Here is a 19603-nt window from a genome sequence, read left to right as displayed (position 1 = left end):
TTTTGCCCTTTTGACCATGCTCACATTCTAATGGCTACTGGCCTTCTTCTCTATTTCCTTTTTTGACTCTTCTTCAAATTCTTGTTCAAAGCACTGATTACTTTATCCACTCGCATTCTCATAGAATCCCTAATCATAATTGAACCCCATGTTGACATATTGTACTCCACTAAAATCTCATACTGTTTTATTTGTCTTTGTATTCTTGGCCTCTTTCCACATTCTGAACCACAAAGTCACATGATCAGTATTGGTTAATTGAATCTTCACATGGACACTTTCGACTTCCTCCACTATAGATAGGACTGCAGCCAGTATTCTGCCCTTTCTAGTTTTGTTCTGCACCAGACCAAATGAATGATGGTCTCAAGGTCCACAACCTTAGCCACCATCCATTATTTCTCCAGCCTGGAACTTGTAATCTTCCAGTCCATTCTAGGCAGATTCATATCCCCTATATTTGTTTATTTATTTGTTCTTTTCAGCTCTGTTAGTCCTGCTAGGCTACTAGCTTCTTTTCAGGGGAGACCTGCAGTGGTATGTATACTACTAGGGAAAATTTGGCCAGGGAATTGGGGAACTTCCACTACTCTTTGTGATAGGGGCCTTGAGGTCTTTTACATCCACCTGAGCTACCACCAACTCAAGCAGATGGGACCTCCACTTAACATCTCATCTGAAGGACAACACATTCAGGTGTGCAGCACCCCTGTTATGCTGCACTGCTCTGTAAACAATCCAGCTACCTTGTGTAGGGATAGAACCCACAACCTTCTCCGCCAAAGGAGAATGTGTTACATGTGCTACTGATATTGCAAAAGCCTCTTCTTCTTACTGCACCAGTCATACATCTTCCTTCACTGATGTGCTTGTGGGATGATACATTGTGTCAGTCCACCAACACTTTATTCTTACCTTTCATCTGCCTTATTGCAGTATGTGGAACATGGGTTTGGAGTCTTACTACTCCATTGTGCCTTTATGTATTTTATAATGTTAAAAATCACTTACTGGAATGTATGTTCACAGAGTAGTCTGCAGAGATCAGGTTGTCACTGGAGAGGTAGTGAAGGACTGGAAGTACTACCAACTGGTTCATAGGTTCATAAGTTGGTACTAGGCTATTGGCCCTAGGGCCTATACAAGCCTAGCCATAACAATTTCCTGGATATTTCTTCCCACAATATTTACTTCTCTGGACCCCTGTCTAGCAGGGTGACTGACATGATCCCCGGGGTGAATTTCCTATCTCCCATCCAATTATTAAGGTTACTGCTGGCCCAACAACAGTGCTTCATTTCCTGTCACATTGTTATTGCTCTGTCTTAGTTGCCCCATTTAAAGGCACCAAAGTAAACTGATTGGTTCATACTTTGGTCACTGGAAATTAACATGCATAGCCTCTTGCATTAATTAATGCTTTAATCTCAGCTGTCTCCATGGTGTAGTGGTATTGGCCCTGACTACTCATCACATAACCCAGGTTTGATTATTGGGAGTGAGCATTTAATGTCCACTTAGCTATCACATGGTGAGAGTGTTGAAGGACTCCTCCAACAAGAAATGTACTTGGGGAAGGCCCAGAAAAGCAGCACTTGCAAAAAGTAATTCTGTGGAAAGAGAGTTTATGAATAAGTTTCCGTGTACTCCTTCAGGAATCATATGATTGAAGAAGTTAGTACTTGGACTGGATTCAGAGCAGCAGACGTTGTCCTGTACTTTCCTGACAACCTGAGGAGGTATTAGTAGCATCCAAGAAATTCTATAGCTGGAAGAAAGCCCTGATCCCTGGCTCATGCTGCTGTTTTCCGGTATTTCAGGATATGGGAATTGGGAGAGATTACTGAGTTGTGGAGATGGAGGAAGTGATAGGGAGCACAAATATATATATATATATATATATATATATATATGTATATAAAATAAATAACATTTGTAATGCTGTTGTCTCAATGGTTAAATATTAAAAGTCTGACATTAGAACAGCAGAGTGTTTTCTATCTTTATGCAAATCCGAATGAGCCACTTGAAATGATGTAACTGAAAGAGAAACACCATGCTTGATGTCTGGATCACCTCTGCTACACCTGCACATCAAAGGTTGCTTCTTTTAAGAAAGGTATTCTTAACCTTAAGTTTCTTATACTTACTGTCTCTCTGATACCCTCCATGTGTGAGGAATAAAGACACCTTGCTGAAGTTTCCAGTAGTTTATTCAGTTAAGTAGGTAGATGGACGAGTGAGATGAATGAGTGTTCTTGTTAAATTACTGGAAACTTCAACAAGGTGTCTTTATTCATCCCACATGGAGGGTATCAGAAAGAGACCCCCCTAGATCTGCTAGCTGAAGTGATTTTATCTGCTAATCCTTTGTCCTCTGTTTCTCATTAGTCCTGCCGCCAGCTGGGTCACAGGTGGGCTACCAGACTTCACTTGAGCACTCTGGATTACCTCTGTTTTCAGAAGTGACAACTGGACATGAGTCAAGAGTAGTAGCAAGGACAGGCAGATAGCCACCAGCCTTACTGCAAATAATGGCACCAGTGTCAGTGCTTGACTGTTGCCCTGAGGAAACTGAATGGGCCATAGTGCTACTGGGTCACTGGAGTAGTAACATGGGGAAGCTTAATGATCAGATGTAATGATCTGTTGCAAAAACAAAAGAGAACAACCAAAGTAATGCCTGAAAATACTGTGGGGGATGTTTTCCACATACAGGAGACTGCCCAATAATGTATAAGGTATGTGCAGTGTGTAAAACGTAGACCCGATTAGCAGATCTATGCACTTCAACTTTAAAAAAATGGTTTCAAAGTGAGATGTTTACAAGAAATGTATGATAAAACCATGAGGCATGGACAGTACAGTGGGAAAAAAACTATACATATCAGACAGCTAGGGCTAAACTGTCAAGTCTTACTTTGTGTATATATAAGTAGTTAATGAGAAAATAAAGTGGTTAGTAAATGCAAATTTACCGAATGAGAAAGGAAGAATGTTGATGAACATTGTGAATTAAAACACTTTCAAGAGCCTAACGTGATTCTTGGCTAGGTCAACCAATGTCCTGGCTGGTCTACAGATGGGAGCCCTCCCTCAACCCAAAGTTGAGGACAAAAGAAAAAGGTCTTCCAGAGGACCAAAGGGAAAACAATTACTCTGAACTGTAGCAAAGAGCTTACACAAGTTCCTAGCTGTAGTTGTTGTTGTTTTTCTTTTGGCTTTTCCAGGTCAGGGGTCGCCACAGCGGAACTCCGGTCTGCTAATGGTTGGCAGTCAATTTTTACGGTGCCGAGGTGCCAGCCTGATGCCCAACCTACAACGAAGGCATGCCCATTCACGCATGTCTTTTGAACGCCACTCGACTGCGGAGAGGACATGCAGACTCCACACAAAAGGCGCCCCAGCCCAGAATCAAACGGGAGAATCTCTTGCTGTGAGGCGACAACGCTACTGCTGCACCACCACGGCTTACATTTACTAACATATTAAACTACTTAATACATTTATTTAAGAAGCCATAATGTCATCCATGGCTTTTCTAATGAATCCTAGTACTTCACTTGGTCTCCGTTGACAACTGCTGATTGCACATTTTAATGGCTTGCACCAGGGGCAGCTACCTCCTTTGCCCTGCCCAAGTTATGGCACTGATTAACATCATAGGCAGTGCTAAGACATCATGCAAGACATTTGCATATGGTTAAGAAGGAAAAAGTTGAACTGAAAGGTTGTTACTGCCCAAATACCTACTACCCCTTCCTCTTTCGCTTTGCTGTACTTGTTTCTCTCTTAGTTTGAATGTATCATCATCATTATAGTGTACCTCTCCAACCTATCTCTGAGCCTTGCTGCCCCTACTAGATGATGATGATGATGATGGAGTTTATCCCTGACACAAATCTGGCCTCTTTGCCAGGTTTCACATCATCTTCTCACTGTCCTAAGCCCCTTTCCTTTGTCTACTGCTGCAGGGGGTCATTATGCCTCCTAATACTCTCCTAGGAAAGGTAACACTTCTGAGAAGGCTACTGCCAGTCCCCACTGTGGCATCTGTCTCTACCACTTCCCTGATCCCCGTTTACTACATCTAAGATCTCTCATTCGGTAGGTCACTGATGCCTAGCTGTACTACAGCTTGCATCCACCCCTGTCATTTGGTAAACAATGTGATCATCTTCCCCCTAGTGCTTTACCAGGTTTAAGCACAGAAACGTATGTCACTATACTCTGGTCTTGTCTGTCTTCATTGCTGAAAGTCCAAATCTCTGCAGTGACTTGTATGATTAGTTCTGGCAATGTCTTCCCTTTGTCACGTCATTGATATCTGCCACTGTCATTTTACCTGAACTTTCTTCTCATTATTGTGTGTTTTCCTCTTCTGTTCTTTCTCTTTTTCTATCCATCTGCTTCCCCATCACCTGCACTCCGCCGACTACCTCTTATCATGTCTTCCTACTTTGCCCACCCTGCCTTGTTTTCTGAGCTTCCACTCATCTGCCCTTTCTTGCCGACTAGTTAACCAATTGCCATCTCAGAATATCACACTTTTTTCATTTACCACCCCAAATGTCCATGAGCCAAATCCCTGTTCAGTACCCTTAACTCATCAGCCATCTGTTTCCACAATCTGTCCACCAGCTTGTACTGCCACTTTCATTATATCCATTCTTAGATTTCTTTCTCCTCTTCGCTTTCTTGTTTTAACTCCCAGCGAGGCGTTTGTACCAGTGGTGAGTAGGAAAGAGGATGTCGTGTAACTTGTGTTACTTTTCCTTGATGTTCTCTGCATTGAAGCTTAGGTGCATTGTTTTTTTCAATGCATTTTCTGAATCGGATACATCTTAGCTACTGACACCTTGGGCATGGTATTATGCCTTTGTTCCTTTGGGCCTACAGTACTGTATGATGTATATCTGAAGTTAATCGATGCAGTTCTGTAGCTTGTACTTAATGTATTACATGGCTGTATTATTACAATTATTCAAATTCTGTCTAGATTTAAAATCAGGGTGCCCATCTACTTCAGTTTGAACTGGTGTCATTTAGGTGGAAAACGTATCTTTTCAGTTAAGTTGCAAAACGTCAAAGCCCTTCATGGTCACTTATCACTTGATATACAAACATTTCAGCCTAGGTTTACATGGCTGATGGAATGGCCAAAGGGAAGAGGGAGAGGAAAGGGGTTTTGAGATTTCAGGCACTAGGCTTTAGCTACTCCAGAAATGGACACTCTTAAAACAGTACCTAATTTTTGTGTATCCTCTTTGAGAATCTGCTCTTCATTGAGCTTTTGAAGAAATTATCTGAAAACTTGTTTGAAGGACATTTTACTTGTGACAGTATTGTACTAATTTACTGTGATGCTTGACTACAACCTGCTACAACAGGAGTGTTTGACTGCAATATTTTTCTTGTGTACGATGTTTCTGATTTATATGTTTCTCAGAACGTGACACTGAAAATGATGCACTATATAAAACAACTTGCTTGTACTAAAATGGATGCTGGAAATAAGTCAGAATCAATAATTCTGGCCTTCTTATCAGAGGCAGACACCTAGAAGTACATGTTGGTGCACTTTTCCTTTTATTACTAAAAAAGTGCCTCGTATGCCATGTTTATCATAGATAAAAATATCATGCTGTCATGGCTCACACTAAGAAAGTGCACCCCCCCCATTTGATCTTGATTCTATGACACATTAACCTGTTAATGATACAGAAATTTCATTGCAGCTAGAGATGAAGCTAGGATAAAATGTAAATCTCAATCATTTCTTTATGTTTGGGTCAAGCAGATTATTTTAACCATACAAACAGTTTTATTAAAAATGAGAGCCAAAAAGCACAGTATTCTAAATGTGAGTTGTATTTACTTAGAGTCCAGAGTTATCCAGATGGATAAATCTTTCCTGTCACTTACAGTTTATGTGTGTGAGTGTGCGGGTGGGTGTAAATGCATATAATAGACCATGTTTGAAAGTCAGGTACATTAGTAACAAGAAAATGCTTGCTTGACAGCCCTGTAGCCTGTTCATTGTCAAAGTAGTTTCATTTGTTTACCTCCCTTTTCTGCCAAGCATGACACAAGCATGCTGGTTTTACATCAGATGCGTTGTCTGCCCTGTGATGAATGTTTGGCTGTTCTGTGGAAAACTTAGAACTACATGCTTTAAATGGTCATAAAATGTAGACAGTCTGGCTTGTAGATAGCATAGTAACTCAACCTTCAGTATATATAAGGCTGTCATCTTTTGAAATTACTGATATACATTTCTGAATGTAGCCACAAATGTACCTGATGTCCTTGTTATTAACTTTATGATGAGTTAAAATGTAATATTAAGTGCTGATAAATAAATTAACATTATCAGTGCAAAACTATTAACTTGCATATAAATACAACTCAGTAGAGGCATTCTTATGGCCTATAACAAGAGCTATGTAAAGACAGAAACGATGACCTTTATATGTATAATTTTCAAAAAAGAAGGCAATGAGATGACATGACAAAAACTTGTAAGTAGCTCAAAAAAATGAAGATGACAGGCCACGTTATGAAGACACAAGACAGAGGGTTTAGAGGAGACAAGAATGTATTTTTAACAAAATTCAAGAATGGATGGAAACATTCATAATATAATTCTTATGACTGAGAAAAATGCAAGCTGCACATTAATCCAGCTCCATGGCACAGATAGGTGGAGCCATGACTGCAACCCAATGGATGCACAAGTTCCAGAGGAGCCAATCAGGGAGGAGTGGGAGTAACTCATGTTTGTTCACCTACCCTTAAGGAAGGGACTGTAACAAATTCCATTATTCAAGCTGCACCTGGCAGACAGATAGGTGGATGGTCTGAGGCTACAGAGATAAGGCAGGTGTGGCCTTGCAAAAGGTGTGTGGTGTGTATTTGGGGTGAGAATGAGTTACAGAGCTCATCTTCATTTCAGTCTCAACACTGTAGTCTTGCAAAGGGAGGAGCTTATGCTATCACAAAATCATTCAGTCAAGCATGACTGTTTCTCCATCCCAACTGTTCTGGAAGATGGGAAAATAAAAAGGATCAATGAAGGGACTTGGGATGGATGAGCTGGATGGTTAAACTGGGAGGAACAAAAATAATCTGCAGCTTAAATAGGATTTGTATTTCATAAAATATGTAGTTGTGAGGCTTAGCGACATTGTGCATGACTCCCAGTTCAAATACAACTACACATTAAAACTGAAGAAGTGATAAATATGACTGCACACCAAGCAAGCTACTGGTGCTCAGTAATATGTAAATGACCTACATAGCTTGAATAAATCTGGTAATAAAGTTGAGAGACAGACATTTTGCGAAGCATGACTACCTAAATCTGTAGAGATGATGTGGCACTTGCAGTCAATGCAGAGGTCTGCAGAGACCCTGATAAACAAACTAAAATTAAAATAAAATAAAATAAATTCATGTCTCCAATCTTGCAGACTCTCCCCATATTTAAATGACATAGTGGATAACAGATATAATGGTTCTGTAAGTTAATGCTGTGGTGTTCTCAGCTCATTATTATTAATTCCATCTTCTCCCTGATTTGTTTGGGTCCATTTTGTGTAGTTCTTTTTCAATATAATCTAATCTGATTTCAGTGTCTAGTGACTTGGATGTTAGTAAGACAATTTATCACCCCCTTTGTGGAGCCAAACTGCTTTACATAAGATTTTGTAAATAGGTATCTACAATCTGTTGTGTCTGAGAATAAATTTTAGAATCTACACACAATTTATCAATTTGTATTTCTTTACTCCTTCCACAGTGTATGTATCTATAAAATGGTTTCCTATTAAGCTTAATATTTTTATATAAATTTTCTTTAAAATTTTCTTGTTCTTGTCTCACACGATGCTTAATTTGTCTGTCCAGCTTGTTTATTTCAGTTTTCAAAGTAATAGTTGGGCCTCTTTTCCATTTCTTATATTTTGTCTCTCGCCTTAATCAAGTATCTCGTTCTTATGGAAATATATCTTCCTGATGTTGTGTGCCTAGATCCTGATTTTAAACATTGTTCTGATTTTTTGTATTGAAACAATTTCTCTTTCAAAACTTGCCACATTCCTTTTGCAGTTTTCCCATTGAAAGCATCACTCCAGTTAATTTTAGATAGTGGCTGTTTTGCTTCCAAATAATCTGTTATTAATCTTTGGTGCATCGCTTTAGATTTCAGTTTGGCAGAATTATCTAGCAACAATTTAACCTTTATAACACCATGATCACTGCAAATCAGTGGTGGTGAAACTTGACATAAAGTAGCAGTCATTTTCTGTTCCCTGCTAGGCTTTTTGCAATCTGAAGCAACTGTTGTTCCTGAACATATGTTGTAAATTATTTCTTACTAATGTTGTTGAATCAATATAATTACAGTTTATTTTGAGTATATGTAAGTCCGCAGACACTATTATTCTTTCCTCTTTTGTTTCATGCAAGAAATATATGAATTCCTCTAGGTCATCAGCGCTTGACTTTGGTAGTCTATACAAGCCAGCAATTGTTATATGTTCCAGGGTTGTCTTTATTGTTACAGTTACACAATCTACAATGTTGGCGCTATCATTAAACAGGTAATAATCACAGGTTTCATAGGTTCATAGGTAGGTACTAGGCTATTGGCCCTGGGGCCTATACAAGCCCAGCCAAAAAGTACCTTGGCTTTTGCCACCCAAGAAAATTATTTTCCTGTGCCACTGTCAAGCAGAACCACAGAAGTGATCCCCGGGGTGAATTTTCTATTTCCCATCCACTCATCAAGATTTTTCTTGAAGAGTGCTAATGAGGAGCTTTGTTTGATATAGATAGGTAGTTTATTCCAGAGTATGGGAAGTCTCTGGGACAGGAATCTATCCCTCCGGCATGTTCTGTTTATTGTGGTGAAAAGATTTAGGTCCCTAGAGCGTGTAGCTCGGAGGGATTGGGATTTTTTAAGTGGAGCATGTCCAACAGCTCTGGGTTTGACATAGCTTTGTATGTTAGGCAGAGATCACCTCTGAGTAGGCGATATGCAACGGAGTAAAGCTGGAGTTTTTTGAGATGGTCTGAGTAGGGCATCTGTTTGAGGCTGGTAATCCTCTTTGTGAGGTATTTCTGCGGCCTTTCCAGTTGTTATAGATGTCTTGTGAGGTACATACCAAAAGGGGTGTTGTACTCTATAATGGGTCTAATGAGTGATGGGTAGAGGGGAACAATGACCCCTTTTTTTCTGGATGAGAAACCTTTTGTGATGAGGTGTGCCAACTAGAAGGATTTCCTGACTACTGTGGCAATGTGATTATCAAAGGAGAGACTACTGTCCATTTGTGTCCCAAGGTCTCTTATCACACTTTTGGTGTTAGGTATACTACCACCTATGTTGTAGTTCATGGGTACAGAGTTTTTACCAAAGAGGATGACAATGCATTTTTTGGCATTGAGCTTGAGGCCTTGGCTTTGACACCAGGCATCTGTCTCAGTGAGGCCCTTTTGTAGGATGTCCACATCGTTAGGAGTTTCAATTATGGCTCCTTGTTTGCAGTTATCTGCGAACTTCATTAGCCAAAGACCTTCTGTGTTAGCCTGTACTTCAGAGAAGTAGATACCAAACAGGAGAGGACCTAGCACTGAACCCTGTGGTACTCCACTTGTCACTGGTCTGAAGTTGGATTTGGAGTCTGCTACTTTCACAGTGTGGGGTCTGTCAGTGAGCCAGTTTGAAACCCATTTTGTGACATAGGGATTTATACCTAGTTTAGTGAGTTTATCTGTCGATATTGTCGAAAGCCTTGGCAAGATCTAGATAGGCTGTGTTAACCACCTTACCCTTGTCTATGGCTTTGGTGACTGCTTCAAAGAAGTCTATCAGGTTTAGGAGACATGATATGCCTTTTACAAACCCGAACTGGGTGGGGTCCAGAGTTTGGAGATTACCGATGTCTTTGTTTATAAGTTCCACGATGTACATTCCATGGCCTTGCAGACCCGGCTCGTCAGGCTAATGGGGAGGTAGTTCCCCGGGTCAGTGATGTTTCCCCCCTTGTGGAGTGGGATAACCCTCGCTGTGCGCCATTCAGCAGGCACAAAGTCTGAGGTGAGGCTATGATTGAACATGGTACTTAGGTGGGGTGCCAGTTCATTCTGTAGTTTGTGTATAACACAGCCTGGGATGTTGTCTGGTCCCATGGATGCTGTGTTCTTGGCTTTGGAGAGTGTGTTTTTTACCTGTGCAGCCGTGATTACAGGAACTTTGCATTTTTCCGGTATAGAGATGGGCCCTTTAGGGGGTGAGAGGGGGGTAAAATTAGCACTGAATCTATCTGCCAAGATGTTGGCAATATCAGTTGGGTCTGTATATTTAGTGCCATTGTGCTGTAACTCAGAGCAGATCTGAGTGTTGCCATTGAGATTCTTGACATAGCTATAGAATGCTTTGTGGTTGTCATAATAATCATTAATCCTTATCATAACACCTCCACCTGATTTTTTTGTTAGAATGTCTGTTACAGTAAAAACATTTACATCCTAAAAGAGCTAGTATCCAGTCATTGTTCCTAACCATGTTTCGCAAACAATAACATCAATCTTGTGAGAATGCAGCAAATTTTCCAATAAAAAACTTTATTACTGATGCTCCTAGCATTAACAACTATCAGAGATACATCAAATGTTGCTATCTGTGAACTGTTACATTTTTGACTTAGCAAAAGTCCTGTCTTGGGTAATTTATGTGCCTAACACACAAGCTGTTGAATCATAAATGGCTGAACATAACTTGCTCTGTACCTTGTCCAAACATAACTAGCCATGCAAGAGGCACAGAAAGCAGAACCCTTTGTGATAGCTGTTCAGATGTTTCTTGTTCTCACCTGTCTGCTCTTCATCAGTGAATCCCATGATGGCCATGGCCTCCAGAGTCTCAACAAACATCTCATCATCTTTTTGGCTAGGAATTGGTACGTATCCATTAGACAAAAACCTATAGTCATTGAAATTCTCCAGTAGCAACTCATCTGTAAGGCACAGAAAAAAAGAACATTTCAACTTATTTGCATTTTTCTTCTCCACCCTGAAACATACTTTCTTCTTTAAAATCATTTTTGCAGTGCAGAGCAGAACATATTCCCTGGCTACTGAGAACAGAAACAAAGATAATATCTGGTTCTAACATGATAACAGGACACTCTACAAAATGGCCGTGTCAGCTGGTGACAAACATACTAATGCAGAGTGTGTGTGTGTGTGTGTGTGTGTGTGTGTGTGTGTGTGTGTGTGTGTGTGTGTGTGTGTGTGTGTGTGTGTGTGTCTGTGTGTGTGGAGGGCTGTTTGTGTGCGTGTGTGTGTGTGTGTGTGTAAGGCTGTTTATACCCGCCTGTGACTTTCTGTCTGTCTGTCTCTCTCTCTCTCTCTCTATGGCTATTCAGGCTAGGAGTACTCAGGGTTTCTTAATCAGCTGTTCTTCATGAAATTAGAAACTCATGACATGAGCTCATCTGGGGGATTCTGTATAAGAACCAGAAAGGCACCACAGTTATGCAAAGGGTTCACATGCTTTATATAGGAGGACTGGAATGAAAGCAGACCATAAATATTACACCATTTCTACGTGCATGGGCCCAAGCAAACATTGGATGCAAGGAAATCTGTTCTAAACTGAACAATAAACAAGGGTGTTGTAAGATCTGTAACAACAACTGTTCCTTTTTAAACTTAGTTTTCTGATAATAGCATCATGGGGCACAGTTGAATTCCATGGAAATCAGGTGTTACGATGGGACTGCAGCAATACAGGGCCTTGAATTCCATGGAAATCAGGTGTTACAATGGGACTGCAGCAATACAGGGCCTTGAATTCCATGGAAATCAGGTGTTACAATGGGACTGCAGCAATACAGGGCCTAATAGGGAGAAATTCAGACTGCGAATAAGAAAAAGGCAGACCCACTTATGTCAGCTGTTGTCACATTCAGTATCGAATGTAGTACCACAATGGTGCAGAAGTCAGTCCAAAACACCAACAAACAGGTAACAGTGAAGTGTTTTGTCTTGAAGAAGAAAGAGGGCTTCAATTTAACAGTATTTATACATCCTACATTCAGGACTTATATATGTTATAAATGTACCACTGACAGCACACGTGATATCAAGTAAGAACTGGGAGATGGAGGGTGAAAGTCATAGCAAAGACACAGCGGTCAGTCGATATGAACAGTTACACATACTTGAAGATGCTTTTAGAACACAAGTTGTGTAATGATTTGTGCGATTTTAAGAAGAGATGCTAATCTGTAATTTGAGCTGAAGGGTTTGGCAGAAAGCCAAAAGGAAGCAGGTACTGCTGTTTTCTAAACACTTAGTTGTAGATCACCTGTCCTATTCCTCTCAGTCATTCTTGTTACCTCTAGTATAGATGTCACCCTCCGCTGAAAGGGCATGAATATTAAAAAGGAGATGGCCAGGCTTTGTGGTGCAGAGGGATTAAATCTATAACTATGGCCCAGAGAACCCCACTTGGAGTGACATCTCAGGTGCTAGAAGTGCTGGCAGGTGTACAGTATTAAGGGCAACTCATTGGTTGAGATGGTTCCTGGCCTTGCTGTGCTCCAGTACATGTGGAGGCCTGTGCAAGCAACATTGAATAGAGGACATAGATTTGGAATCCCAAGCTAGTGTGGGTAGCTCGGGGGTGAAATGGGTGTGTCTGTGGGAGCACTCACACATCAGAAGAGGGAGGGGTCATTTGATTCCATGCCATGATGCTGTGCCTACAGCATTATTAGGGAGGGCTTAGGTCAGGGTTAGTGCAGGAAAAGAAGACCTCCACTGCGTGCGTAAGGAGTGATGAAGGTCACATAAGGAGTGATGAAGGTCACTGACTGGCATTAATATTTGCTAGTTTGGGCTACATCGATAGGTCATCATTTGGGTCCCAGTCTGGGGATAAGCCAAACTCACCCAGCTGGTGGCAAAAATTGTCCTTGGTCATAGCAGGATTAGATGGATAGATCTGTTAAGTGTCCTAGTCAGGGGTGGTAAGCCAGATCTCTGTGGTTGTTTTGGAGGTGTGTCTACCTTCATGGCAATGCTAACAGATGTTGGCTGCCTGGATGATGACCCCTCCTCCCTTCAGACAGATCTTGGTCCAATCTTGGGTGTAATTCCGAATTACAAGAACAAACGGGCATATCTGATTGGGGGAGGACTGACGGTTGGCAGGCATGGGGACAAAAAAGCATATACAAAATGCAGTGAAAAAGATAATAACATTGCTATAACATCAAGATCCCTATTCTCATGCAGAACAGTAACCCACAACACAAATTTGCCTGTCATGCAATATGATTGTGTACATTAATTAAAAACATTTATTATTCAGTTACAATTCAGATAATTTTATTACTTCTCAGTTTCTCTCCTGCTCCACAGATCAGATAGTAAAAAATATGGAAAGCCCTTTCATCCTTGGCTTGGCGAATAGCTCTTGACTTTTCCAGTAGATCTTTGTTCATGTGTTAAGGAGTTTATTAGATCCAGTTACATTGCTAGAAAAAACAGGCAACTACATTTCCTCACAAAAAGTAGTCACTATTGTAGCATAATAACATAAAGCTAATAGAACAATAATTACATGTGAAGAATAGTTTCATAAGGACTGTTCTTTTCCAGCCATGACATATGTATCTGTGGGAAGGGGGAAGCAGCACTGTTTAAAGGGGGTACAATGAACCGCTGTTACCACATAATACGGTAACATATTGACAGGCTAACTTTAGTTTGAAAAAAATGTAGAAACGCTATAGGAATAACAGTAACAAAAATTACATTTACTCTGTATTCATAAATTTAAATCTCATTCAATAAAAATATTAACAAATCAAATGCAGATTCATCCAGACATATTCTTAAGATATTTATGCGACTATCAAGTATCTATCATGTGATCACAGTTGTTTTAGTGAAACATTGAAAGAACTATATAAATATTATAACTCAGATGAAATAAATCCAGTATTCTAGAGAGTCAAGCATTAACATTATTGTATTTGTTTTGTTTGAGATTCCGACTCGTTCAGCAAAGCTTTCACTTTAATGGCATTCACCATGGGTTCCCTCCAGAGCAGATTAACAAAGAATATTATTTTGAGATGAAGCATTTCAACATTTAGACATAGCATATTGATATTCTTACCTTTCTGTATCCTTCCTTGCCTTGGTGTGAGTTTTCCTGGAAATGCCCTCAATTAGGATTAAGTCTAGACTGGTTTCATATAAATTGATTTAAATTCTACATCTGGTTGCGTGATTTTCATTTCATCTTACCACTGACAATGTTCAGATGAATGTTTCTTCAGTTTATTTTGATTTACTGAAGTTTTTAAGATAATTCAGTCTAAAGCTTTATATTTTCCAGTTGTGTGGTTACAGTGAGCTCAGACTATATACACACATTTGTTCTTTTCCTAAGGAACATCACACCTGACTATAACTGTGTTGCTTTCAGATTTAGTAAGACCAGAGTAAATGGTTTCTCATTAATGCATCTCTGATGGACAAAGTATGACTAGTGAAGTCTCCAGCCATATAAAATGTACATTACCTAAATGCAGAGCCTTCAAAGGGGAAATTTAAACTGTAAATTGTATTAGAAAGGACAAATAACGACCAAGAACGAGGGACTTTGACAGCAATTCTGTTCATTCATGTGCTTTTACTGGTAGGATATAAATGTATAAATGTTTATCAGAACTAAAAAATGCAAAGGAATCTCTATTATCTTCTTTAAAGATTACTAGAAGTGCTGGAGAGTATAAAACTGTGTAATAGTGTACAAAATATTTAAGTCTTAATGTGTGTTGCTTTTGAAGTGCTGGAGAGTATAAAACTGTGTAATAGTGTACAAAATATTTAAGTCTTAATGTGTAAAAGAGAACAGCAGAGTAAAGTACTGGCATGCCAGAGGAGGATGGACAGACATGGGGACAGACTGACAGGGAGGTGATTAGTGAAGAGTTAAATAAATAAGTCAGGGGACTCAGAGAGCAGTAAGATACATAGATGAGATGAATTGTCACCCATCTAACATTTTCCAGCATAGGTACCATCAGCTTAATCTTACCCATTAAAGCATACGGGGAAAAGAAGTTCATCTAATCGGGAAAACTTCTGATGTTAAACCTCACAGGTAGCCAGCAGGAAGGCTAAATTTATAAGGGTGAGACTAATTCTGGTAAGGTGGATAGGAAACTAACTAGCAGGCAGAAAGCAAAGAATGATGGGCGGTGCTGGAGAGACTGTTGAAGAAGAACCCTTTGACTGATGGAAGTTTCACAGGGTTTAAAGTTTAATCTGGTTCTTTTCAAACTATTTAAACCTAACATTACGCCAGGGCTAGCAGCTAAGAATGTTATTTACTGACAATACCAGGATAACAAAAATGATCACAAATAGAAAATGTAATCCCTAGTGGGTTCTAGTGTGACCTGCAGGGTGGGCAGACAGTAGGCATAGAATTTCAGTGGAAGCAAGTGCAACCTCATGAACCCATTTGAGAGAAAAGGATATGAGGATTAGTGCTCAGAAGACTAACAGCAGGGCAGACATTGTAATGAAAAACCCTTGGCACTGTAACTGCTAGGCTAAGTCATACATTGTAGTGTAACAGTGCAGTGTCAAAGGTCATAAGAATCCTAGGGAGCCTTGTGCATTGCACAGATGCTAATGTTGTTCTCCTACTGTCCTCGTAACTGATGAGTATAATCTGGAATGATATGGTCAGGTTCTAAAAACCATGTCAAAGAAATGAAAATAAAACTGGTGACAGTGCACAATGGAGTGCTAGAATCATACAGATGGTTAGGGGATTTGGGGAAATGCAGTAAATTTCATATCAGTGGGAATGTATACAGTGAAGGACACAAGGGAAAAAGGAATACAGCGTGGAGCTACATTCCAAAAGCAGTACATAGGTCATATAGAAATGAAGGATTATAGAGAAAGAAAGGTTTATGGCAACTGCTGGGGAAAGGTTACAAGACTAATCTTAGGAGGGATTGGATGACAGAGAGGGTGATGGGACCAAGAAGTCTACTGGCAGAGAAAACGTGGAGTGTATGTCTACAGAAGGGTAGACCTCCTCAAGGTTAGCTGTATCACCTCAGTACATAAAGCAGATTAAAAGTCTGGGGCTGTTACAAATGAATGTAAACATGATATGGATAAAAAACAGCTCAATGACCCAGTTTCACAGAAATGTAACAGAACAGTTTTTGCGGAATAAAACAACCCTTAACCTCTTCATACCTTGTGTGTGTGTGTGTGTGTGTGTGTGTGTGTGTGTGTGTGTGTGTGTGTTTAAATTACAGTAGTCCACATCAGTCGGAAAGGGCAAAACATTTAATGCCAAAAACATCCAATACAAAAAGAGGGGGAAAATAAGTCTCCTCGTGAGAAATGATAGAAAAACCAAAATAATAAAACTGAAGAAGAACGAAGCTGTAAATGCCTGTAAACAGAGTAGAAGAGACTAACATGCTTGTCATGCTGGTTATCAGGGATCAGCTTGAGGCACAGATATGTACAAGACATAATGTTTTCGAGAGGGCAAAAACTATTTTACCTCTACCCCTCTCCTGCTACTTTTACTTTTTGTCTCTGATATTAGGCAACACTAGGGAATGGCAATACTTAATAAAACAGTTTACCTTTCCCAGGGTTATGCAACTTGCCAGACTATAAAAGTAACAGCTGAAATGCAGGCACAAATCTCCATGTGGGAGGCACCTTCTCTTGAAAAACTATTGATTGCCTGTCAGACATTTCTCTAATATTTTGTGGTTTATGAATGGTGTGATTTAGTGATGCCTGATTCAGTGTTAGGATGCTAGAGTTTTTTTTTAATTAAATATCCTCAGAAACATATGTATACACACACACACACACACACGCACGCACGCACGCACGCACGCACACACACACACACACACACACACACACACGCGCGCGCGCGTGTGTGTGTGTGTATGTGTGTTTCCAGCTGAGTGTGAGTGCACTGCATGCATTTATACATAAATGTATATAATCTAAAAACACACACACACATATATATATATATATATATATATATATATATATGTGTGTGTGTGTGTGTGTGTATGTATATGTGTATGTATACTCATGTGTTTTAAAATAAATTTGTAAAAGTTGTAGCCAGAATAACAATGATGAGCTGGTCACTGTAGCACTGTAAACCGCAGTGCTGTCCATGTCTCTAACAAGAAGAACACTGTAAGTGCTCATGGTTAAAAAAATTGATTTCTACACCAGCAACTTGTATCTTGGTTCTCATATAAAGAAAAACTCCTACCCGTGTTATGATAAAGTCCATTTATTTATTTATTTGGATATCCAGATGTGCAGTGTTTAGTATCCTGCTTAATTTCTGCACATCCTCCCTTTATTTGCAAAAGTTTTCAGTGGGTGTTCTGATTTTATCTCATATCTCAACAATATGGAAACCAAAAGGAAAAAAGGTCATACAAACAAACCATCTCAAAAACACATTGTTTAAGTAAACTGATGATCCTCTAACTTGCTCACAGCTGTGCACAGTTTGTGTGTGTGTGTGTGTGTGTGTGTGTGTGTGTGTGTGTGTGTGTGTGTGTGTGTGTGTGTATACACTTCCTCCTGTACTGTGGGCATGCGTGCTTGTGCATGTGTGATCATGTTCTGATAGACTGTGTCCCATCCAAGATTAATTTCTTTGTCTCATGTCCACTGACTATTGGGACTGAAGTCTGCTGCCTTGTAATCCTGAACTGGATAAGACATGCTTGAGAATGAATGAATGAGCGAATGAATGAATTATCAGTGTTTAGACAGGTGCATTAGGCAAAACCCTTGTGAATGTTTCAGCAACATAACCACTATCAGATCAAAGTTTTACCAAGAAATCTGTAGCAAGGTACAGGTGATACGGAGAAAAACAAGAGATTCAATAAATAAAACACAACATATTAAAATAAGTGAACATCTGCAACTTATCACAAGTGTTACAGTGCAGTAAACCTAAATGGTGATTAACTGAGAACATATTGTACAAGTTTATAGCATCTTGTATTGCATAGTTACTCAACATACATCTGATTTATACAGCAGTATTTTGTACTGTATCTAATAGCTTCATAGAATCAGCCAAAATATATAAATCTGAAGAATTTCATTGGAATGGAATAAATGAAAGTTATTCCATTGATGCAGTATGCTTGATTTTTTCAGTGAGTTATTTTCTCACTTGTAATACAAAATCTCATTAGCAGTTCATAATTATTATTGCTTTATCTAGTATTTCATCTTTATATGCTAGGCTTCATAAACCATTTTCTACCATTGCACTGTATACTTTCTTTATGAGTTTCCTTAGCAGCTTTCAGTGCAGAATAAAAATATTGTCTGTGTATTGTCTATAGATAGTGATCTTTGTAAATAAAAACTGGAAAATTCCAATTGTAAATATACATTTGATGTTACAGTCTGTTTTACTTAAGGCCTGCACACTTAACAGAATATTTTTATGGTAGCAGTCATTTATGGTCACCACTTTTTCCTCTTTGAAGTTTTGATTAGTAAAACCAATATTGAATACCCCTCTTCGTACATTCTAATGAATATGATCCCCCCAATTATTTTGTACTGCTAAAAACACAACATTCTTAGCTAGCTAAAAATGTAACTTGTCCTAGTAAAGAACAGAATGCCGACTCATTCTTCAGAAACACTTTCCTTTTATGTTTAGGCAGCAGGCAGCTAGCTTAGGATTTGCCTTTCTTAGTCATACAGCTGATTTGTTTATACTGTATCTGTCTAAACATTGTAGCTAAGTTTTCCATTGCAATTCACAAGAAAAGATACAGGTCTCAATGTTTGCTCCAACAATATAGCCAGTGACATCAAAGTTGATGCGGATGAACTTGCCCTGTAACACATAAAAAAAAGCTTTGTCATCTTTCAAAGAATGTTCCAGAATTATATCTTTACTAAATAAATCTAATAGTCACTGTGTCACAATTCAATTTAACACTTGCGTTCTAGCTTGGAAATTATCTCAATATTTATGTAGTCTAATTTGGCGTTACCAGACATTAGGACCCCAACATAATCATTTTGTTTATATAGTGTGCTAACATTTTTGACAGCTTATGTAGTTCAGATCTGACATGATAAACTGGAAACGTCTTCCTCTTGAACACAATACCTGTGGTATGTTATGAAATAATGTGGAAGTTGCATGTATGGCTAAAATGGAAAAAGACCTAAAAGTAGTAATATAAGTTCAAAACAAATGATTTTTTTACTGAATGTGGAGAATGTATAAAAATGGCTTCCATAAGAATTGGAAGGTTAAAAAAGCTGTACGTATATGTAAGGGTTTTAAGGAGTAGGGATGGGATTGCAAATCAGAAGGCTCCAATAATGAACAAGACAGACCTAAGGAAATTTTGTTAAAAGGAAGGAAGATGTTGACATTTTGTTAATGAGGGCAAACTTCTAATCTATTAAGCAGGGAAAGTGGAAGACAGGGTGGGCTAAGTATTTCTCA

General features: G+C 39.2%; 1 protein-coding gene across 3 annotated transcripts in view; it reads right to left on the bottom strand.

Annotated features, from left to right (window-relative positions):
• Positions 1 to 19603, bottom strand: part of MYH11 (myosin heavy chain 11) — a 547944-nt gene that overhangs the window by 257113 nt on the left and 271228 nt on the right. For all 3 annotated transcript variants that reach the window (XM_044089163.1, XM_044089164.1, XM_044089165.1), the window contains 3 exons: positions 18916 to 18979; positions 13409 to 13507; positions 10878 to 11021 (listed from right to left, as the gene is read on the bottom strand). In XM_044089163.1, the coding sequence (XP_043945098.1) occupies positions 10878 to 11021; positions 13409 to 13507; positions 18916 to 18979 (307 nt within the window). The remainder of the gene's footprint in view (positions 1 to 10877; positions 11022 to 13408; positions 13508 to 18915; positions 18980 to 19603) is intronic.

The sequence above is a fragment of the Protopterus annectens genome, chromosome 12.part0 (assembly GCF_019279795.1).
Source record: "Protopterus annectens isolate FY-2018-M chromosome 12.part0, PAN1.0, whole genome shotgun sequence".
Classification (NCBI taxonomy): domain Eukaryota; kingdom Metazoa; phylum Chordata; order Ceratodontiformes; family Protopteridae; genus Protopterus; species Protopterus annectens.
The sequence above is the reverse complement of the archived record's forward strand: the minus strand, read 5'-3'. Positions and strand labels throughout refer to the sequence as shown.